Source organism: Ciconia boyciana, chromosome 4, assembly GCF_034638445.1.
Source record: "Ciconia boyciana chromosome 4, ASM3463844v1, whole genome shotgun sequence".
Classification (NCBI taxonomy): Eukaryota; Metazoa; Chordata; class Aves; order Ciconiiformes; family Ciconiidae; genus Ciconia; species Ciconia boyciana.
Window position 1 is genome coordinate 67,765,973 of NC_132937.1, and position 24,266 is coordinate 67,790,238.

Below are 24,266 nucleotides of genomic sequence, written 5' to 3' on the forward strand. Positions count from 1 at the left end.
TTAAAGGGAAACTAAACAAAAACTCACAGGCTGAAATAGGACTACAGTAAAGTGAAATTAACAAATTGGTAGCACATTCATGTGTAACATTACAGCCTATGTGGGCACCAGAGAAAGTTGTGGGGAGAAGCCGTTTTTGCTTTCCGCTTTGTGTAACAAATGCAAAAACAAGTCTTGAAAAGTACCTTTTTCATGAAAAGGCTATGACAGCTCTTTGACTGTTGAATAACAATCTCTGTTACATACACATCATGCTCTTTGTAGTTAGGCATTAAAAATTAGCTCTGCAGAATACTCAATACTTCATTTCTAACTCTTTTGGTTACTAGACCCAACTGGCATGTGAAAGCACAGGAAAGCTTTTTCAAAGCACTCTTGCTGTTCTATTATCATGCAAGACAACAAAGGAGGTGTGGATAAGTTTTAGGAGGTCTGCCACAGAATGTGTTAGATAACCAAAACTTTACATATTTACTTGAAAAATACCAAGCAGTTGGTGTTCATCTGTCTAAACAGAATTATTTCTCTCAATAAAGCAGGTCTGCTGTCCAAAGCTGTTTGGAAGTTGTGACAAAGGAGCTTGTTTTGTGTTTGCAAAACAGAATGAGACACTGAATTAACAAAAACACAAGTGGAGCCACACATGGGGTTAGCTATACCATAAACCTGATGATGTGCAGAGGGAGCCTGGATTAGCAAAACATTCCCACAGTCAGCAAACCGCACTGGTATGATTTATTAGCAGCTAAAGCAGCTCTGAGATGGAAGGCAGTATAGTCCAGAGAATAACACCACGAAAAAATAAAAATGTCAGAAGAACAGATCTTTAATTTCTGGCTCGAACACTGACTTACTATCTGACATCCAACCAATCTCTTCCCTGCTCTCTACTTCAATTTCCTGAACCCTGATCACAGATTTACTCCAAAAAACATATTAAAACTGACAGGTAAAAATTGTAGGCAATGCAAATCAGAATATCATTATTACAAAGCACATCTTAACATATGATGAGACTTTCCAAAAGCTTTTTTACCATTTAGAAATGCTGCATGAAATTCAAAAAGCTCTCTGGCCAAACGCACTGGCTGCTAAAGACATCTCCAGACCACTGCCTCTTGACTGCTTAACTAACACTTCACTTGCATCAATTCAGAACTCTTCTGCCTCTTCCCATAAAGGCTGGTTAAGGTGAAGATGAAAAAATGAGAGGGAAGAGGTGTTACATGCTTTATTTCATAGTATTTTACAATTTGTGAGATAACACCTCACAAACTGAAGAACGCAGCCCTTAGACTCACTCTCCTGGCAGACGCAGACTTGAAGGGTTCGATGCTCCCTCAAGCTGCTGCTGCTGCAGATACTGCTGTCTCTGCTGTCTCAAATAAGAAAGCCAGGGGACAGGCAAGAGGTCACTCAACAACCCCATGTTTCTAGCAACCAAGCAGTATGCAATCGCTCGATTATCCTTGGACAATCACAAAGTACAACTAGATGTAAGAAGGTCTGTTCCCCTTTAGCTATGCTCATCAACCCAATGTCATGTGTGATACTCAGCCATCCTTTATGCCTTGGCCCAAGTTCACTCTTTCCTACTATGCATACCTTTCCTTCTCATCTAGACTCTTTCCCCACCGACACACTCACTGCTATTACAATCAGTCTTGGGTCTTAATCTGAAAAATTTATTTCCAGTCTGTCATCCCAAGTATGTTTTCTGATGAGCTAATGGATATTTCTCACAGAGAACATTATTTATCATGTCTTCCATGGTCGTTCAGAGGAGCCTGGGTGAAGGACTACTGCTTAGCTAATGCATAAATGTGTAACAAAAACTAATCTGCCCCCATAAAGCCCCAACAATCCATAGAACAGACAAACACAACAAATAGAGGAGGGTGGCACAGGGCAAGATGAGAAGGGTGTGGGCTTTTCTAAGAAAAGGTAAGGGATTAAACAGAAAAAGTAGCAACAAAGCGGCCACCACAGACAATTTTCATTTCCTGCTTCCAGTATGTGACTGGCTCTCTAAAACAAGGAAATTTAGGGAAGCATTTTTCTGCTTCAGAAAATTGATATTTCAGTTATAGATTTATTATAGATATTGGAGCAATCAGAATGTAAACTAATTTAAAAAAAAATGCATATAGCTCCTAGTGAGATTGCCCTGAATAAATGGTATAAGGCTACACATAAGTTTAAAGATTACACGTGGTTTTAGGATTCCAATATATCCAATCCCAGGAATTTTCTTTCGAAGGGAACTCTGAAGGTCATCCAGCCCCAGGTCCACCTCAAAAATGGGACTAAGCCCAACTCTAGACCAGTTGAACCATCATTCTGTCCTTTTCTTTGGATAATGGCTGTACACTGTCTGAAGATCAAGATGCATTCCCCTGTGCACCGCTTACAGCCTAAACCATGACAGCATCTGCTTGGGAGGAAAGAGGTAAGCTGGAGGCATATTGGCTTCTGAATGTGTGAAATGCCTGATACTTCAGAGTTGTAAGGAACCACAGATCTGGGATCACACCCCTGTGGCTGGAGAGCATATATGGTGTACATGATGTATCTTCAGCACACAATGAAACAAACAGACTAGTTCCAGATGCATTAGAGGGAAGCATAACTCGGTAATGTGCCTAGTGTCATGCTGATCCAGCTCTGAATGGTCTAAATATGCTTTTGTGTTTTGAATGAAAGCATCTACCGGTCTGTGTGTGCTGCCTCTTTTGAAACGAAGGCACATGGAGAGAGGCATCCAACCTATGGCCTTAGCTATATAGTCAAAGAAGAAACAAGAGAGTGACCTGTTGGTCATTTCACACGTTTACCATCTGGGAATTACTGCTTTCTGAACCATCATTACCACCACTTTACCACCGCCTTTGAGTTCTGGAAAGAAGCCTCAAGTTGCACTCTTCCTCATTGCAAAACTAAATCCTAACTGTGTTGGTCATCTATCCGTTCCTTTGATCTATGTTCACATAAGGCCACTGCCTATTTTTTAATGCTCATCTTTCAGTATTTTACCTTGTGATCAATATGGCTGCATCAACTGAAGACATGTCTTCTCCCCAGTTTGTTGACATTTCTAAGTGTATATCATTCTTCTTGCCAAATTCTTCATGTTGCCATTTACAAAAGCTTTCCAGCATTTTTTCCCCGTGATGTCCAATATACATATCTGCCTGCAAATAAAAAACAATTCATTTTATTAAAATTATGATTCTGTAAATAGAATTAAGACCATTTTTTGACTGAGTTAGCAAAAATATTCTCCTTTTTACAACATAATGTATTCACAGCAGAATGACTTGAACTTCAGGAGCAGAGACCATCTTTTTCTCATGTTAAAGATACAGGTGAAGACAGTGCACTGAGAGGCATACAGTGGATCTGTTCACCTGAACTCTTGTCTTATTTGTTTGATGATTTTTCACCACTATCCATGGTGAAGAAAAGATTAATGATGTGAAGATCCAGAATTTGAACATGAAATGAGACTTCTCCACCTGCTGAGAGGACACTGAAGAAAGAAATACTTTCTTATTTGCTGGAAAAATATAATAGTTCAAAATTAGAAACATGGATAAGGGAATTCCTTTTTCTTATCAACTAACTAAAGTATGAAAGGATTTCCATAATATTTTGTACAAACAAGAAGAAATCAAGTTGACATTGTCCTGAAATATGATATACAAACCACAGGTTAATATAAAGTCTTAATCAAGATACCAGGCAACTCGTCTTTCTTCAGAAAGAAAGAAAAACAGGATTTGAGATGATGCTTGAAAGGTGCAATGAAAGAATAGTGCTGTATCATGGCATCTTTTGCTTGTGTAGAGATTGCCTGACAAAGTACATCAGTTCTCCTTCTACTGTCCACTGGGTTTAAAGGAGATGATTTTTGTATTGAGCTATACGAATGCACAAAAAGCAAAGCACAAGCAGATTTTCTTAAGCGCTAGCTGATTTCCACAAGGAACCTTTGTTTGATTGACTTCCAACTGCAAGCACAGAAAAATCTCAGTATTTGCAGCACATAAAGTAGGAGAAGCTTAATCTTTACTGGGGCTGCCCAGTAGTGTAAATAACCAAATAATGCACAAAAGCTAACTGAGAAAATTTGTCAGCCATTAAAGTCGGTGAATATTGCAAGACTTTTTGGAGCAACAAGCTAAGTAGCATTACCCTCTACAGCCTAAGACAAAGATAATATATACTTACTGGAGTCTCATGAAGGAGGACAAGCTTAGTAACCCGAAGATTTACTTGTAGTCCAAGGCTCTTGTGCTGGAAAAGGTTAAAAACCTAAGATAAAAAACAGTAAATAAAAATATGTGCTTGTACTGCACTCAACACAGTGTAGACTAAAATAACAGAACCTCAAAGAACCTCAAAAATTTCTCATTTTCTACTGTGACTGCTTTAATTTTCCATAATTTGAACAGAACATTAAACTAATGTATTGTGTTGGTCTTCTGAAGGGAAAACAGAGCTTAGGCAGTGTTCATTCTGGGAGCACAAAAAGACCTTTTCCCCCCAGTGGCCATAACCACTTTGTAAACTGTAGCCTGTTTCTCCAAATACTTACACACGCATATAATACTATTCACATGAAAATTTCTATTCAGTTATATCCAGGATCTGAGTGGTCTGAGCCAGGACATGGCAATAACTCTTCCTATCATTCAGAATAGTTAAAGTTTTTATTTATTCTTCAGCTTATGCTGCTTCTTTAGAACAATCTTTCCTTGTACATTACAGATGCTAGTTTTCACTGCTTTATGCACCAAATGAGCGCACTGCAGCTCCAGATAGAGCTGGGAGGGGATGTAACTGTCTGAGTGCATTACCCTTTGTTTTTTTTCAGCCACTAATGATCACACAATCCTTCTCCATGACAATGTCATCTCTTCATAAGAAGCACAGATCATGAGAAATCATCCAATTAGCCAGCCTTCCCAACAACATCATGGGCCTCTAACCAAAAAAATCATCTTGTTCAGCTCTCACTTTCTGGCTTCATTGCTGAAGATATAAGACCAGACAGTACAGACAAGTCTGCAGCACCATGGTTTTATGCTGCAAAACACACGAAGTACGTCTTGATAGCCTGCTCATGGTCATGTATTGACTGTCCCTTACAGGTGCTCAGTCAGAATAATTAAAAGGAGCAATGAAATCAGCCCGTGGTGCATGCATTGTTGGCAAAATGCCAAAATCAATTTTAAATTTCCTACCATGTTTAAGATGGTTAGAATAAATCTTCTGGCAGCATCTGTTCCATGATACGAAACCATAGCTGGATCCGCAACTACAACAGTTTCTATATTGTACTCCTGAGGTAATTTGTAAGAGTATCGTTTTCCTCTTCCACTTTCTGATACTTTTTGATTCTTGGATTTTCTTTTATCTGTAACATAAAACATTGCTTGACAAGCTCATCCTTCAAACTACACCTACAGTACTTTTAGGATTTGCTACCTGTGATTATGGTATAACTGATTATGTGGAATGTAACAGCTATGAATTCTAATACATACTTAGCACTGCAAATGGAAAGGCCCAGACTGAAGGCCTGTACTACATATAAATGTTCTTTCACACCAAGAAAACAGGAATCTTATCCAGCTGCTCAAATAAAAGCAGTCAGATTCTTTGCATCCTTTCACCTAACATATTTATAAAAGAGTATGTCCCTCCTAGTTTGGTTTGTGGGAGAAAACTAAATTCATGTTAGGTTTGACAGAAAAATAGTCTCACTGATACTGCAGAACTGTTATCTGCCCATCTTCATAAATCACAGAGAAAACATCTTGATGTAACTGTATCTTAGCATAAAAGATGACAAATACAGATTTGCCACAAATTCAATATTAAGAAAATACATGGAACAATTCAGTGATTTGCAAAGATGAGAGAGTATTTCAGATGAATGACAGAGAACAGTATGTAGGATATAGGTTTGTCGGAAACAAAAAACTGAAGTTTTACTAACATGACTTGAAAGTCAGTAATGCTGACACTATAAGCAGCTAAAGTAAAACGACAAAACCAAACCCTGGAAACAGACTTCTAAACCTACAGAATCATAGAATCATAGAATGCTTTGGATTGGAGGGGACCTTTACAGATCATGTAGTCCAACCCCCCTGCAAGAGCAGGGACATCTTTAACTAGATCAGGTTGCTCAGAGCCCCATCCAAAGAAAGCTCCAAATCGAAAACATATTACATTTATTGTAAGCTAGAGGTTGCTGCTTTTGTTATTTTAAGTTTCTCCTCCAAAAACATGACAAAATCCCCATTACTACTACAGTACATATGGAAAAAGAAAAACTAATTACACAGAAACACTTCAAGCCAGAAGGTGGTCAGATATGCATACAGCAGTTAGCAATGATATTTAAAATAATTTAATTTAAAACAAAATATAAAATAAAACTCCCTGTTGTAATAGCCAAATTCTGTTAGATCCCATTGAGAGGACATAAAACTTCTGGGACTGATCTCACTGAAGTCACTGAAACCGAGTGAAATTTTTTCCAGCTTCCACAATGGAGTATTGGGCTCTCTGTTTACAACAAAAGTGATGCTTGAGATGACAATTATAAACACATGTTCTGGAAACAATCAAATATTCAGAAATTTTGAGGAAATGTTTTGCAATTAATCAGTCTCATCTCTAATAGGAAAGTTCCTGCAGTTCATTTTATAACACATGACTACTCTCCAAAAAATAAGTCACTCTTCAGGAAAGTGCTAAAAATATGCCTTAAAAGTCACTGAACTCCTAAATTAACTTTAAAATATAAGATACCAGTGGAAGAAGGATCCATGATTTAATATAAATGTATGTGTAATATAGATTTAATGTAAATATAATGTAGATATTACTTTTCAATGTAAAAAGTATAAAGTATCTATGCTTAAAAAAAGTTGTCTATCTTCTTCTGTAGTCATTTGTTAAAGATTATATATATGAATGATGTAGTCCATCCCGCTACATTTTAGAAGGGTTTACTGATTCCTGTACAACAACGTAAGACTTTACTAACACTGATAAGCATACAAATCTACTAGAAGTAAAAAAGTATATATTCTCCAGAAATAAATATTTGGTGTTTGCCTAGAAGTAGAAACAACTTATAAATTCGTAAGCTATCTAAAATTAATTTTAACCTCTGTCATTTTGATCCTTCAGACACTTGCTTAGCCTTATACATACAGCTAGCCTCCAGCTTTAGTTGTGTTTGCTAACTTTGGATCTACAGCCTAGTTTATAAAACATTATGTGTGTTTTCGTCACTCTTTTGAGAATAATTTTTAATGAAACTTCAGTGTCAGTATTTGTGCCAAAACCCCCACACCCTATAAGCTATACAACTATGACTTACCATACAAGCATCTAATGCTGCAAGAGTAGGCTATAGATCTAAGTTTAAATAGTAAACTCATTTGGGTTAAAAAAGATCTCTCATGAGCCATCTGGTTCATGAGCCTTCCGCCTTCCTCCTAGGAGCAGTGATTGATTCCAGTGCAGTTTCCAGCAACACAGTTTATTCATTGTTCACTTCTTTGTAAAAAACAGCAGCTAGTGGTTGAAAACTTTAAATTTAATATTAGCATGGCTGTTCAGAGAAGTCTGCTAAAATACCTCTCTAAAAGTTTTAGCTAGCGGTGCATTTTTATTCAGAATTGACAGTAAGCAGCCCACAATAAAATACAGCATTGTGCTAAACACTAAGGTCACTGCAGTCCCATAAACTGTTGAAACCTCTGGCTTTCAGGATTGTGGTGGATGAAAAGACTGCACAGCTCTGTAGACAAGCTGGCTGCAAGGGGCAGTTGCCCATCATTTGCCTCAGATATCTGCCAGGTTAACAAACCAAAGGACAACCTCTTCTTGGCCAGCCAACCTTTTCCAAACTGTTGGCAGAATTCCCCATCACATGAGATCTCATGTATCTGAAAACTTTAGCTCTTCCCTAACACCTTTAAATAAATGGAATTAGTAATTTTGGTACCAGTGGTATTCAAACAACTGCCATGATTACTGCCAGATAACAGGCAAAACAGGCTTTAGGCAAAAACACTCGTTTCTTTACATACTCATAAATAAGTAAAAATTACAAAGACTTGCTCATTATTAAAGGTACAGTAATGTAAGAGATAACTCCTGCAAAAAAACATACCTACATCAATAATGCACATGCTAGCAAGATAAAAATCAGATTAACTGAAAAAGCTGCTTCTTGGGATTAAAGATGCATAAGTTCATCTTAAAAATTGAATTACATTGGCAAAATAAAAAATAAATGCTACAGGAGTGCAATAAGACTTCTGTGTTTTGTGCAACTATAGAAAATATGAAGATTCCATATCAATTTATTACTTAAACTCAATTGACTGAAAGGAAAGCTAGAAATATTCCAGTATTCCAGCAAGAAGGCTAGAAATACTGCAGCAAGTACATTTGACATTCAATAGGCAATTAAGAGAAAATAACAAGAAGTGTTAACAACATAATAAAAATCCCCCCAAAAAAACTAAAAGAGCTGAAAATCCAGCTACTATAACCACAGGTTGCATAAAGTACCTGAGCCAACATTAAGAACAGGCTATGACTATAGGACTCCTGGACACTTACATGTCCTCAGGCACAAGAGCATTCCCTGAGTACAACCACATGAGGCCCAGACTACAGAGCAATCACCATCACTCTCCAGGCTTTCTTTTCCCAGGGAAAAGAAACCGGGTACTCTAGCCACATGAAACTTGCAGGCTAGGTAGGGAATATTCAGGAGCCTAGGGAGCTATACGTCCACTATAGTTTGGATAGGGATTTAAATGTCTTAATGCAGAGTGACAACTTGTTTCTGACCCAAGGAATGGAAACCTATACCTCAAGCAGCACCAGTCTCCATCTAGTGCAATCTCATAGATCTAGACCTATGACTAAGATTGTTTATGCATTTTATTTCATATTATCACCCGGAAACTGGCTGTAGAGCAAGAACCAACACAGCTCTCTCAGCCGATTGCCCAGTCTACATCCCATAAAGTCAAACTTCTGCTTTTGATCCAGTGAAATTAGCAGGCTTTTTCCTGCAAAATGGCATCACTCTAAGAGGAGAAGCACAATCTGCTCATAACTCAGAACAGTATATTGTTTATCGTCAGAACAGAGAAGTAAAAGATGAGGCTTCCAGTCTCCCAAATACAGAAGGGATTCAAAATTCAGATCTACTGTATCCTGGATAAGAGCCCTTGCTCACTAGTCTGTGCAAAAAGGAATGACCATTTGAGAAGATAATTTTTCTTCGCCTCCAAAGTGCCCCATGCCTTTACCCTGAGTTAGGTTCACTGTACAAACAACTTCAGCCTGGAACAAGTGCTTCAGATCAGGTAGAAGGAAAAGAGCTTAGCTTTCCAATGTGGCCCTTTGCTCTAATAGCAACTGCTTCTCTCACGTTTTCTCTGTAACACACTTGTGAACTGGTTGCTTTCAAACTGGTTTCATGGGCCATGTGCTAAAGAAGGGTGTGGAGTGTGAGGTCTGTGTATGTGCAACTGGCTCACATATGTAAATAAATCCCACGCACGTTCAACAAAAGGACACACATGCACACTCTCACAAATCCGGAAAGCATCTGCTTTGTTGCTACGATTCTCTCCCTTCCCTAATTAATAAGAAAAATCCACTCCATTCACAAAAACAAGTTATTTGTTCTCTCCAAACAAGTTTGGTTGTGTAGCATATTTCAATCCAGCCCACAACAGTAATGGACAACAAACAATACCTTCTTTGATTGCCTTTTCTAGTTCTGCATGAAAAGCTATTATTTCCAATAGTGATCCTTCAACACCTCCAGCACAGACTTTCATTCCTTCTAATAATTACAATTCATCACTGGCAATACGCATTTTTTTGATAGGTAGCCAGTCTTTGAGATCAATTTGGCTCAAAACCAGCAGCATAAAAACCTGTCCCAGAGCACCTATTCTGACACACGAGTACTGTAGAAGCAAGAGATCCTGTTGTAAGATAGGTCCATATTGCTGCGAAGTTCCCATATTGCCAAGATAATAGTTCCTCTGTGTCACACAGCTACAACTCTACCAAACGCAGCTGTGCATAACTTGAGAGTATCAGAGAGCCCCATATAGTCATCTGTTTTATCTTTGTTTCATTGATTTACTTAGTTTAGGATTCGACTTAAAATTCTCAAATATTGCTGTAAAGGCTTATTTTTGTTGCTCCAACCCACCTTTAAGGCTGTGCCCGTACCATGAATGCTTTGGTGATATTAGCTAACTGCATGTCACACCAGCAAATTGCTCCTAGCATAGACAGAGCTTTGACGCGTGTAACTTACTGCAGCCCCGCTTAGTAAAATAACCTGTAGCAGCAGAGTGAGGGACTGGTCTTGCTAGTACAACAGTGTCAGTTAGAAACTGCAGATATTTATACGCCCCTGGAAATAAGGTTATGCCAGCAGATGCTAATCAGTTATGCACAGCTTGAGTTATTTTGAAATTTCAGGCTGGTAGTAGAGATAATGAAACTTATTTCAAGCAAGTATTTGAATCTCTGTTGACAGACTATTTGCACCAAGTCAGAGCCTTGGGCATAAGATTCTTAGAACAGAATAAGCTGACTTTCCCATTTTAGGGCATAAGAGAAAGTGAAAGGATAACTGGTAATGAACATGACAGAAAAATAATGTCCTTAAAGAATAGTTTGCATTTTTACTCATTTTCATACACATCATGGTTTGCTATTTATCAGATGCCCCGCTCCCCTTTCCCAGTGCACACATCATGCATACTTTTCATTTTCTCTCTTTTCCTCACTCCCAAACACATGCAGGCATGCGTGCTCTAACTCACTTATCGCTAATAAGGAAGAATAACCACCTTTACTTTAGATGAACAACCTGTGCTAATATACAAAATTTCAGTTTTAGATAAGCAGTGGCAATGTAATACAATGCCTAGAAGAGAAATATAGAGCCTCCTGGAGTAAGTTGCATGTCATTCACTTAGTCCCTCTTAATAACTACAAAAAGAGCCTTGCTTTGCTAATTCATCTTTGATTTCAACCTGTGGATGGATGCCTAATTATAAAAAGATTGCTTCCAAAATGGAAAAAAAAACTGTCACATTTATTCTGTCACCATATAAAATGGACAGAGCAGTATAAATGTTCAGGAAGAACCACATAGCCACAGAAAACTTTAGGCTGAAAGGGATCTCCGGAGGTCAGCTAGGCCAAACTCCTGCTCCAGTCAGGGCAAGCATCAAACTAAGATCAGCTCTCTTAGAGCCATTTCCAGCTATGTTTTGTAAATGTCTGAGGATGCAGACTCCATAGCCTCTCTAGCAACCTCTTCCAGTGCTAAGCATTCTTGCTGAGATTTTTTTTTCCTTATGCCCAACTGAAATTTCCTTGATTGCAAGTTACAAGTGTTGTCTTTCATTCTGTTATAGCACACCTCTAAGGAAAGTCTGGCTTCATCTTCTCTCTGCAGCCTCATAGGCACCGGAAGATTGCAGCCGCATCCTTCCTTTACCTTTCTTTACCTGTTTGAAATAACCCAGTTCCTTCTGCCTCAGGCCAAATGTCATATAATCCAGCTCCCTAGCCATGTCAGTGCACCTCTACTATTTCTTTCCACTTTGTCAGTATCTCACTTATACTACGTTAGGAGACATGAAAAAAATGCCTATAAATGTGCAGTCATTCTGGTTTATTTCCTGGGAAAAAAATAATTTCTCACAACAACATTAAAAACACCCTCAGCTAATGCTGAGGTCAGAAGACTGAGATGTCCTCTAGCCTTTGAAGAAGAGGAGCTGATGATGAAGCAGGAACAACAGAATGTCATCTTTCACAAAAGCCATTTTTCCCCTCTCCATTGAAAACTATTAAGTCATCACTATGTGACAAATTTTTGTTGAAAACCTTGTACTTCAATAACTTCTTCTACCTACCATTGAGGAAGATGCATTAGGATTGTTTCACACAGTTCTTCTAAATGTCAATCACAGAACAAGAACACTGTTATAAAAATCATTTCAATACAGTGTCAGACCCATTTGGAAGTTCAAGACTTATTACTAACCAAAACTGGGATGAACTGTGCTAATGTTTTAAAACGGAAAATTAAGTCCCAGCACTACACATAGTAAGTAATTAAGCAACTATGAAGACAGAGAAGAACAAGAAATAAGTTGTAATTATTAAGTAGAAGTAAAAAAATGACCCGAAGATTTCTATTTTCAAATATAATTGGACATTAAGAAGCAGTGTCTATTCCTCAATGGACAGTTCCCTCTTCCAACAAGTGAACGGCAGCCTCAGCGTACCACCTCAAAGTCCACTACAAGTTACTGCTACAAGAATAATCAGATATGCTTTTGTTGGGGATTGTTTTTAACTACTACCTACTTATCTTAAAAATTTTTTCTACATTAGATCTTTTCAGTGAGATTTGTATATTACCTGTAACAACACCACAGTACTGATTCTGAGAAGCTGGCTTTTCAGTAATTTTCTCCTCTATGGACCTTTTTCGTCTGTACACCCTGTGTGCATGACCTGTCACAGCCAAAGTGCGATTGAGTGGCTCAATAAATATGAAGTCCTCATTAATCTGTATAAACCCCATCTGCAAAGGAAAACAAAAGGAACACGTAAGATAAGAATTTAAGAAAGTATTAAATTGTGCATAGTCCCGCAGAAGAAAAAAACCCACAAAACTCCATTTAAGAAAACCCTTTGTTTTAGTAACCTTACCAGCAAGGTGACTACCTTTATATTTTACAAGCCTTTCTACTTAAGTGCACCAGAATAAATTTCATTTATTTCAACTAAATCTGTGTGGGTGGGTGGCTGCATGCCAGTAGCAGATGCACGGTAAAAGATCTGGAATGTTAAAAGTTTGCTTTGGGAGACCCATGGGGTCATTTAAATACGTACAGCATGTACAGAAAAGTCTATACGCTAGTTTTATTACTCAGTGTATTGTCACATTTTTAGATAACTATATTTAATGAAATAACAGCAATAATTTAGGGCATAAGAATACATCCTGAACAACTATGAAGGTGGAAAAGACATCTTGTGACACTCCTTTTACACTTTTTCAAATTTTTAAAAAAAAAAGGTATAAAAAAAGGCATCAATCCCTCCTTGGTTGCCAGCAGCTAAAATCAAAAAACATTCTAATACAGCCATTTAGCTGGTTAGCTACCCCCCGCCCCAACATATTTATACACACAAACATTTATACACCCCAACATATTTATACACACAAACATACATAAAAAGCTAACACACCAGATGCATATCTAATACCACAAAAGTGTGGCCAAAGTTAAAAAGAATACTATAAAATGTATTTATATAAATACCATACAAATCTAACTCAGCTCAAATTGTTAAGCTGCCAACACACACAAGTTCCTATCAAGAGTAAAGCTGGAGAGAGCAAGGTTTTGTGGTTTTTTGTCCTCCTAGAAAATGTCATCCGCAAAACTGACAGTTAACTTCCTCATTCTCTAAACTTAAAAACCTATTAAACAGTTTTGCTACAGAAAGAAAACAATGTGGTACATCTGGCTAAGAGAAGCAAAGAGCTCTTCTTGTCTGTTTCCATGTAGTATGAATGGAGAGAAATGGAAAATAATTTTGTTTCTTCTGGAATTATGTAGATGCCATTATCACATTGGATATCCTGCCTGACGTATGGATAAATCATCAAAAAGAAATTCCGATCCAAGCAAGAAAACAAATTTAAATTTTATAGGTGGTACAAAATACCATTTCCTTCAAACATAAGTGGGCATTACTTTAAAAATAAAAAAACCCAACACCCACCACCCAAACCCAAAAACCCAACAATTGCTCTGCACAATCACATTAAATAAATGTGAATACATGTATTTAATTTTTCAACCAGCTACACTAGCTGCAGAATGCTGAACAGAGGTTGAAAGGTCATCATTAACAATGTAGAGAAACGTAAGAGTAGCTGGGTTTGTTTGGCCATTCCTTTTCCTTTTTGCACTTAATTTTTAGGTCAGTTTATCTCCATCGTGGCCTTTAATGTTACACATTTAGAAGATTAGCTACTTATGTACTGCTAGGTACTTTCCGTTCACCTACCAGACACCACTCCTACATATCCTGAATAATGTTACCATCACATAACAATTAACTTTTTAAATATAATCTATAAATTATGTTAAATGAAAATTTATTTAAAAGCATAGTTCTCAAATACTAGTAAAATGCATAACCTATTTTTCATTAAATTTATGTCTAATGTTGAATTTCACTCAGGCATAGATTTTTTGGTTTTTTTCAATCATTATGTAGCCTATGAAAGATGCTGATAAACTCTGGATATACAACAGGAACAGCAGCCTATCAGGTAGTGCTGCAGGTTTCCCCTGTCCACCTACAAAAAACCAAAGCCTTAGTCCACCTTGAACAAAGACTGAATCATAGCACATTTGCCACATTTCTTCTGTCTTCATTTTCTTTGCTGCAAAATGAAACCAGGGCTTTAAGATGCTGTTCTTCAGATTGCCAACTAGACATATTGAGAAGCTGTGCTAGGACCACTGACATTTTATGTTTTCTTTCAGATCCTTGCATAAACTGAAGGTTAATCCATTGGTAGAGAGCGCCGAAAATTATTGCCAGTCTCCTGAGTCAGAAGTTAAAGAACTGAACACTGATGTAAAGTTTACTGAATAAAATTAACCTCAGTTATATGTATTCAAATGGGTAATTTTCAGACAAATCTGGATAACCAACTAATCTCGGTGATCATTTTGACTGCTTTTGAAAAAAAGGTGACTATTTCTCCATCACTTGGACCATTTCACAGGTAGAAAAGGGAAGATGAAGCTGTATCCTTGCCAACCATGCCCTTATTTTTTCATAATCATTGGAAGTGGAGTTCAGAAGATCTTCTACCATAAAACTAAACACAGAAAGCAGAGAAAATCAAAGCCATGCATTAAAGCACCACAGTTTCAACGTGTTTTCAGATATTGGATGCCAGGGACAAATACAGGCTTCAGACAGTTCAAATGGCAAAACCTCCATGTCATGAAAATGCACAGCAGAACAAAGATTAAAAAAATTTTAAAAAAATAATATGCATCTGGGGTAGAATTGTAAGTGAGTTTCGAGGAAATGATCCATTTCCCACCAGTTTCATCTGAAAAGCTACCACTCTTAACAGCTGCAATTGAAAAGGCTACCAGGATGGTGGACTTATCTCACACAAAAGTAACATAACATGCCGTTCTTCCCCCTGCATTCATGTATCCCTGCATTTTCAAGTTTCTTACCTGAAATAAAACAAAAAACTTAAATGTAGCACACATACCTCTCAGTAGAGTTCAAGCCCAGGACAACGTCATTTGGCAAAAAATTCTTCAGACCTCCTAAGTAAGGATGAACTGGGTACTTGCTCTGCATTTTATTTACTTTATGCAGTAGAGACCTTAAGGGCAGACTTCATCAAATGAGCATGTAAGCATTACATGGGACTAAGTATGGACACTCTGAAATGGACTCACACCCAACATATGTATTTTAAAGTGGACACTTGCCCTCATAATGAAAGCTTTCCACAACATACATTCACATTATATCAAGACTTTTCACTTTCTTAAAAGAAACAAACACAAAAAAGACATGTGGAAACACTATGAAAATGAAATGAATGAAAAATAACCTTTTGTCTTATGTAAAATAAAAATAGTTCACATCTGAAATATGCCAATATTCACAAAAAGTAGGCAGATCAGAATTATTCTGAAATATGAAAGCTGTTTTTTTTTTCTTACATCCAATAGGAAATATCATAGATGAGAGATGAAGAATGAAAAATATCTGAATATTCTGGGCAATTGCATCTGATAAAAGACATTATAACAGAAACTGCTATGCCATCTTATTTCTAACATCTACGTTAGAACACTCATGCTAATATTTTCTGCCCAGCATTTCTTTCCTAAAAGGACAGCAATTTATTTTTTCCTATTTGGAGCATATATAAGGATTTGATATTCTGTCATGTATCCTATGAAAACATGAAGTAAGTCTACTGTTTCTGATAAAGGTATATTACTATGAGAAGTTATACAAATGTAAAAGTGAAGTAGATTTCTGAAGACCACCTATGCATATAGTTACCAGATACTGGGTATAAGCCAGGAAATTTCAAGACTGGGAAAGATTTCTTTGAACTCTTATATACTCTTCCTTGCACACCAATTCAGAGTGGCAGCTTGTTATCATTCAAAGTTGAAACAATGCAGATTTTGAACGTAATATTGTTTCATGCAGAATTTATACAAATAATGCAGCAAAGGAATGTAAGAAAAATGAATATGCTTTCCTAAGACCAGGAACTGAGAAAGAAGAAAAGAAGAAAATGTATTTCCCTTGCTATCATTATCACCAAAAACCGGGATGACAGAAGAATATCCACAAGCATGTACTACCATCAGAGATTAAGTCATTCCCATTTTAATATCCCAGAGAACAGATGGGGCACAGATAACACTGTGTCAAAAAGGAGACTTTACGTACCACAAGACAGTTATGAAATAGCATTTTGTCAATACGTTGTGTTGTTTTCATCACAGAGATTCACTGAAATGCAATAATAAATGCAGACGACATAACACAGACTTCAAAAAAATGTCAGAGCATTAAGGCTTTTTTAAACAAAGTAGTTTGCCAGTTCCAAACGGTGAGTATCAGTGGTCTACAATTTATCATTAGTCGCTTATGTAGTAGCAGTTTCTAATCCTGCGGCTTGACATGTCAAAGCGAAGTATTTCATTCACTAAACAATTGACCACTGTGGTGGATTGACCTTGGCCAGCTGCCAGACACCCACCCAGCCGCTCTCCTACTCCCCTCCCCAACAGGACAGGGGGAGAAAATAAGCTTTTTTTTAAAAAAAGCCTCACGGGTCAAGATAAGGACAGGGAGATCATTTAGCTGTTACCATCATGGGCAAATAAAACTTGACTTGCAGAAAATTAATTTAATTTGTTGCCAATTAAAACAGATTTGGATAGTGAGAAACAAAGACAAATGAAAACACCACCTTCCCCCTGCACCCCGAGCGGCACAGGGTGGGTGGGGAACAGGGGGTACGGTCAGCACATAACAGTTTCTCTCTGCTGCTCCCTCATCCTCACACTTTACCCTTCCTCCCTCTCCACAGGCTGCAGTCCTTTAGGATAAGCCTGCTCCAGCATAGGCTCTCCATGGCCTGCAGTGTCCTTCAGGGCATGTCCACCTGCTCCGGCCTGGGAGGACACCATGGAGGATCTACAGTGGGGATATCTGCTCCAGCGCCTGGAGCACCACCTCTTCCTCCTCCTCTACCCTTGGTGTCTGCAGGGATGTTTCTCTCACTTTTTTTCCTCACTCCTCACACTGTTGTTTTACCCTTTCCTTTTCCCAGGGGCATTGCCACCTTGGCTGAGGGGCTCAACTGTGCCCTGCAGCAGGTCCGTTGGAGCCCACTGGAACCCGCTGTGGTCAGCCCAGGGCAGTCCCTGGTGTCATCCCACAGAGACCACCTGTACAGAGTTACATGCCTGTCCCTGTCTTGCAGGTTATTACTACCAGCTGCATGCTTGCATGGACACAGGTGTACCTAATAATGCTGTGTTCCCCTAAAGGAGCAGTAGATTCAAAATTTCACCTGAAGTAAACTCCCAGCGTGTTACACCTTTCCTGTTTGCTCACTACTCTTTTGTCTCTTCATGCATTCACAGGCATTTTAAACTAGATTTCAGTAATAAATGGACATAGAGTTGCCATGTCATGACCCCAATAAAAATTTTCCCTACAGTCTACTCTCCGCTGTCTTGTGAAGCAGATGCACACAACGTGCAAGGACAGACTGTACGAAACTGTACTTCTTCACACTCCCAACATACTGCCCAAGGCAAGTAGCAATACTGTCATAGGAAAAATGCATCCCTATCAGATGCAGAAAACATACATATAGTTTAATAAGCATATAATAACTACCAGCACCAAAATATTAATGTCATCTGCAGTATAAAAATGAAAGGTTTTCCATGTAAACTCTTCCAAACTCCTCTGCTTCCAGTCTGGTTTAATATACACACTACCCTGAACCTTTAGGAAAATCATTCTCTATAGGATGCTGCTCTCATGGTGTTTAAGATGATGACTACTTTTATCAAAACAAGCTGATGTTGCACATGCAAAAGGATTTCTTCATTTTTGTTAGAAACAAATTAAGTAGAATAGTGAAGCATGCAAAATTGAGATGGGTTTGTGTATTCTGACACATTTCAACAGGTGCTACTATTCACATAACCTTACTTGACTGAGCAAGAATCTCTCAAGCTGACAGTGGAGAGTGAAGTGTAAGCTGATCACAGAAAGGACACAAATCCAAAGGAATCTGATTTGCTGAAAAGAAAATGAAGGAAAGGAGACCCATGGATAAAGAAACTAGGATATCAGGTCCACCCAGAGGGTCTGTGGTTGTTACCTCTCAAACTTCCATTTGCCCATTAATTCACTGCCAGCCAAACACTAAGATGTTTGGCATTTCCTCCAGATTCCAAATTTCGTGTTTTCTAGCCAGAAATAAAATATTTCCTCTTTTAGACCTAAGTCTCCCTCTATAAACACATTATTAGAAATTACTGCTGTATTTGGTACAAGTACTGCTTAAATTGCCAATATTCTAATATTTACTATGATTTTTAAACTGTCTTCACAGTGCAGGATGATAACTAAACAAAGTAAAGTCTACTTAAGAAGTGACCACAAACAATCATTGACTACCTCCACAATAAAAATATTTTAATAAGGTTGTGTGTGCAATAAATTTTTTTGTAACATAAATTTGAGATCTATTGCAAGATGTTACCAGTTATTTCAGATGTTAGCTTTACTGAATGAAAGCACCTAAAATAGATTTTAGCATTTGTGCCTTTACTGTTTGGAGACCACATTTGAAATATTTTCATTTCTCAAGAGATCTTTTAGAGGGAAATCTTTCAACAAAAATATGTAAATTGCATCATTTTTCTGACTCTCCCCTTCTCAAATCTTGATGACCTGTTTCTCAAGGAAATTTTCCATCTAGCAAAGTTGTCGTCACCCTGTTTTGCCAGGCTGGCTGATCACCTGCACCACTGATAAAATTGCCGATTGACAATATTAAGAACACAATCACATGTATGTTAAGTACATATGAACAACTGGACTGGGTCAGAACAAAGGTCCACCCTGTACAGTATCCTCTCATTGACAATGCATAACAGTTGACAAGAAAGAACATAAGAACAGAGCAAACATGTCGTTTGTATGCTCACAGCCTACAGCAAACTCCAGGAGGGAACTGGTACTAGTAGCTTTATGGTATGCATAAACTTTAACCGTAGTGGAAATAAACAGAACAATTCCTCCTCCTCTCATTTGCTCATTTACAAGATTACAAGTCAAAAAGCACTATTAAAGAGTTATTTGCCGTGCAGGAAGGATTCAAGTTCTGGAGTATGAAAAAGGCCGACAAGATACAAAAGTAAAACTAGTTAGCTTTCTTTTTCCAACCACAGTGAATGAGATCTCAAAAATATATCAAGACCATTAATAAAAATTATGGTAAGAAAAATATGGAAAAGGATCTATTAAGATCCTAACATATTGAAGGGTGGACAGGGGTTATTTAACTTTCCATGACTTACAGACTTTTAAAAAGCATCCTTTTTTTTCCACTTTATAATGAGTAACATAGAAACACCATTCTTGTGATCCCTGCACTGCAAGTGCTTACAGACATTGTTGGTTAAGTCCAGTGCTGTCCTTCAGCAGACTAGAACTCAAAGAAGCCAACAGATCCGTAGCTTTGGAAATGATTCAATGTTGTCAAATTTTAGCAATCTCACAATCTGTAAAAGGTTGACAGCCTCCTAAATACCACTTGAGAGCTGTGACAAATTTAATACACCTTGGAAACAAGGCAGTTGAGGCAACATGATATAAGGTCACAAGTGTGACACTGCTAGGACTGTGAAATACCTATTGATTTTCATTCAGGTTTGCAGACATTCTCTAGGAGCTCACGAAAGGCTGCTTTGATACAGCTACATTTTCTCTATTAAACTGAACATTAACTTATATCTTGCAGTCTGAAGTCCCTTTGCACATCTCAGTTCTTCAATCCCACTCCACAAATGCCTTTCTTACCAACGTGCACCACAACCAGACCTACTCAAAATAAAACCTCCACTCCTAAAACCTCCTACACTCTTACCAGCAATACTTCTTCTTGCCTGCCTCCACTGTCAAAGTGTGCCTCTCCCCTTATGGCCAGCTGGACTGCCCATATTTCTTGCAGGTGATGTGAAGCACAAGAAATCATTTCTTTACATAAGGCACTGCCATTCAGCTACTTGTTGGCTTCTTGCCTCTGTGCAAGGTAGAATTTCCTAATGCTTCAACTGCTATTACAAGAAAACAGATAGTCAAGGTACATTTTAGTCTGGAGGATGTAAATTACATCACCTGTAATTTTATCAGACATTCTCTAAAATGGTAACATGTTAGCAATTTAGTAGCCACTTCTCTAGGGTTTTTTTTAATACCTTAAGAATATCTATTAATGGTCACATACATAAAACATTTCATATTTATGAAACCCAGCTGGAAACACATAACTATCACTTGATTATAAAATCAATTCAGTATAGCTGTACAATCTGAAGATTACCAGGGAACATTCAATAATACCATTTTAAGACGTATCACATTATACATGGTGAATTGCAACAAGATACAGGTAGAATTAATTCCTCAACCCCTTTTTGTTTTTTATAAAAATGCCTTGGAAATCTATTAAACCTACTTCAATTTTTCCCTATTCTTTCTGAATTATGCTTATAAATTAAAAGTTTCAGCTCAAAGTTAAATCAGCTCCATTGGAAACCATGTATATTTTATTATATGTGCAGTTAAGTCATAACTTAAAAAAAAAAATCCAGGATAGCAAGTATTGCAGCACTGCCAAAATAAAGTTCCAACAGCAACATTACCTTTTGCTCAAACTGACATTCTATTTTTTTAGCTCTCCAACATGAATGCTACATTAACTTTTTTTAAAAACTTTACTTAGATAGAATAGCTTTTCAAGCAAAAACAAAATGCATCTCATTGTAGACAAAGCTCTTCCTGCCAGACCTAGAAAAGAAAACCTTTTATCTGGCCTGTACAGGGTTCCATACCTTTCAGTTTCCTACTTACTGAAGAGTGGTGGAGAAGCAGCAAATTGACTTGGTGATAAGAACATCTTACCAGGAACATACTGTTTCGTGGCCATGGTCCAAGCTCACTGCCTACAAGCTTCCCATGATAGTTTCAGGTTCTCAGTTGTAGTTATTCAGTTCTCAGTGATGTGCAACCTATCTTGTTGAAAGACTTGGGTTCTTCCAATGGCATTTTGCTGAAATACAGCTAAGCTAAGAAAAGGTATTTGAGTTTCAACTGGGAAGTTGGTGATAGGCTGTATCCTCTGCAAGAATCCCACAGCTCTGCAAAAACCTACTCACCCAAATTGTCCCAAATAGTGCCAATCTGTTGAATGAGAAGCTCACATTTCTTTTCCCTAGATAAAAATCTGAGATTAGATGCTAAACCTCTGAGATTAGAACGTATATCTCTCAACTGCTGACTGCACTTCTATGAAAGACAAAAAAAATTCTACATAGGCTTATTTACACATTGGCCATTTACAGAGTATAAATACCCAAAGTTACATGGCTAGCTTTTCACATTTGTGATGTATTTTTAATTTATGCAAAAGGTATCCACAGAAATGTCTCAGTTTTGTTTAATGTATTCTTTGTGATGGACTTACATTTTATTGGAAGTTAGAGAAAAATGCTTCAGTATAATTTGTATCATTAGGCTATGAAGTCCACAGCTTATAATGATCAGTACTCACACCTCCCAGATAAAGACTCGAAAGTCAGAGGTTTTGTAGGGCACTTTGGGAAATTCTCATTTCATATCTGAGATAATTTACCCTCAAGCGTAACCTGTCTGCATAGCTGCAATACAATGTCTTCAAAGGTAGAGGATGCATTTTGCACACCTATCATAAGGTGATAAAACAACAAAACCAGATATTATAAAATTAACATAAGCGTAGGTAGTTCAAACTGTTATTTCCCAAGCATTTCAAAAAAGCTTTTCAATACTTACAGGTAAACTTCTCATTAATAAGCTTTAAAGTGTTTCAATTAATTCCAGCTTTAAATAAAGGAAGGAAAAAGCTCTAAAGGCACATAGATCAACAAGGGTCTATGTCAAAAACCCATCTGTATCACTACAATGTTACAATGTCCTTATCCATGTTTCACATCTGTTTTTTGTTTCAGCATTGTCACTTTTATCATATGTCCCCTGCTATCTGGGTTTACCATAAAAGTTCTCATCTCTTTTGCTTTCTTCTGTCTCACGGAGTTTTCTAAATCCACAACAATCCGTGCCAAAGATGAAAAGCTGATGTATTCCCCATGATACAATACATGATCATCATAATAAATGTGTAATTAAGATATATTTATATTTCATGGACTTTATACCAAATGAGCTTTAGCCTACATGGTTAAGATTATTTTTAATCAAGATATTACCTAAAAGGGTGTGCTATGACTTGGTACACAAAGGTGAACACAAGGGTACAAAACCCTTTTTTGCTAAAGACTAACACAAATTGCAGAGCAAGTACAAATTCCCTAGTTTCCAGCACAGCACATCCATCTTTCATGATCACCATCTTAAGGAGATACTGTTTAAAAATCTGTAATTTTTGAAGAATAACATTAAAATGCTGAAGTAGTTAATACCCTTGCTTCTCTTGCCATTTTATAGTGTTTACAATGACTATACACACACATAAATACACACTCCTCACTCTCTGAAAAATCCACATAGATGCAGGAAAATAATTATGTTATTACTCAGCAGCACTCACTATGCTACTCACTAGTAAACAGGCATTCAACATACACAAAATGAAATTGCAAATAAAATACATAAAATTTATCAATTCTAATCTCTCTCATTTAAGTGCCTTTTTTTAGACAAAAGCACAAAATGTGCTTCCTAAACTCATGGTGGTGTTTTAAAATCAGATGCTCACTTACTGCCATCAGCAGTGAAATTCATGAACCTGACACAAGTCCCTCCAGGTGCCAAGCTTTCTGTGCAATGTAACAGGCTGGTCATCAGGTTCAAGCGACCACCTCTTCACATGCCAACTATTCTCTATTCTTCTTATTAGAACTATCAGCTGGCAACAATACTGTCACGTCACTCATGAAGTCCACTTGTTCTGCTTGTGCCACTATTTCCAGAAAAGTCAGTGCATTTGCTACTACTGTACACTTGCCCTTTGCTCTCCAGAAGAATTTAGTAGAACTGATAAACCAGTTGTCAAATGCGGAAATTATGTGTTCAAACTCCCTTTCCTTTCCCCTGCCCAAGAAGCTCTTGCCCCGGTTCTGGCTGATTAAGCTGTTGCTTAAAGTATCAAAAATCCCCAAACTTAAGAAGCACCTGTAACAAAAGAAAACACACCCCAATACACAAAAAAGCTGTGTATTCCATGAAAGAGAGAAAACCTCCGCAGGAAAAGACCACTTGCTACCAAGTGAATCATCTGGACTTCTCCAGTGCTGACTGGAGCACTTGGTATTAACACAGGCCATGCATAATTTTCTGAACAAATGACATTGTCTTGAAAGAAGCACCAGACGAGAGAACAACTGGCTGATTCCTCTAGTGACTTACCTAGCACAATGGATTCTCAGCTTTTTTATTACTGTCTCAAAGTCATAAAAAGCCATTCAATCTTTTTACTTTAGCCAGGAAATCAAACCAAGAGAATTATACATCACTTGTGAAATTGTAGGTTTGGTTATAAATTTCACTGGAATATTAAAAACACTCAGCTAAACTCAACTTGCTGAATCAAATCCAATTTTCTCTTTATGTCACATGCAGCATGCATTATTTCATTATTCTCATTATACTATCTTAATTCGCGCTGCTTAAGTCCTGTAGTATTGAAAAATGAATAAAGGATAAGAAAGAGTCTAGAACAGAGAATGCAAATTGCGTTTGTATTTTAGATGTGTTAGATCCACAGATCAAGTCCAGCC

The 24,266-nt window shown here is 37.5% G+C and overlaps 1 protein-coding gene across 1 annotated transcript in view; it reads right to left on the reverse strand.

The window, feature by feature from the left end:
* Positions 1-24,266, reverse strand: part of ADAMTS19 (ADAM metallopeptidase with thrombospondin type 1 motif 19) — a 151,869-nt gene that overhangs the window by 107,637 nt on the left and 19,966 nt on the right. Inside the window, exons 3-6 of the mRNA XM_072859462.1 lie at positions 12,514-12,679; positions 5,247-5,419; positions 4,231-4,314; positions 3,034-3,191 (exon numbers count right to left, since the gene is read on the reverse strand). Coding sequence (XP_072715563.1) covers positions 3,034-3,191; positions 4,231-4,314; positions 5,247-5,419; positions 12,514-12,679 — 581 coding nt within the window. The remainder of the gene's footprint in view (positions 1-3,033; positions 3,192-4,230; positions 4,315-5,246; positions 5,420-12,513; positions 12,680-24,266) is intronic.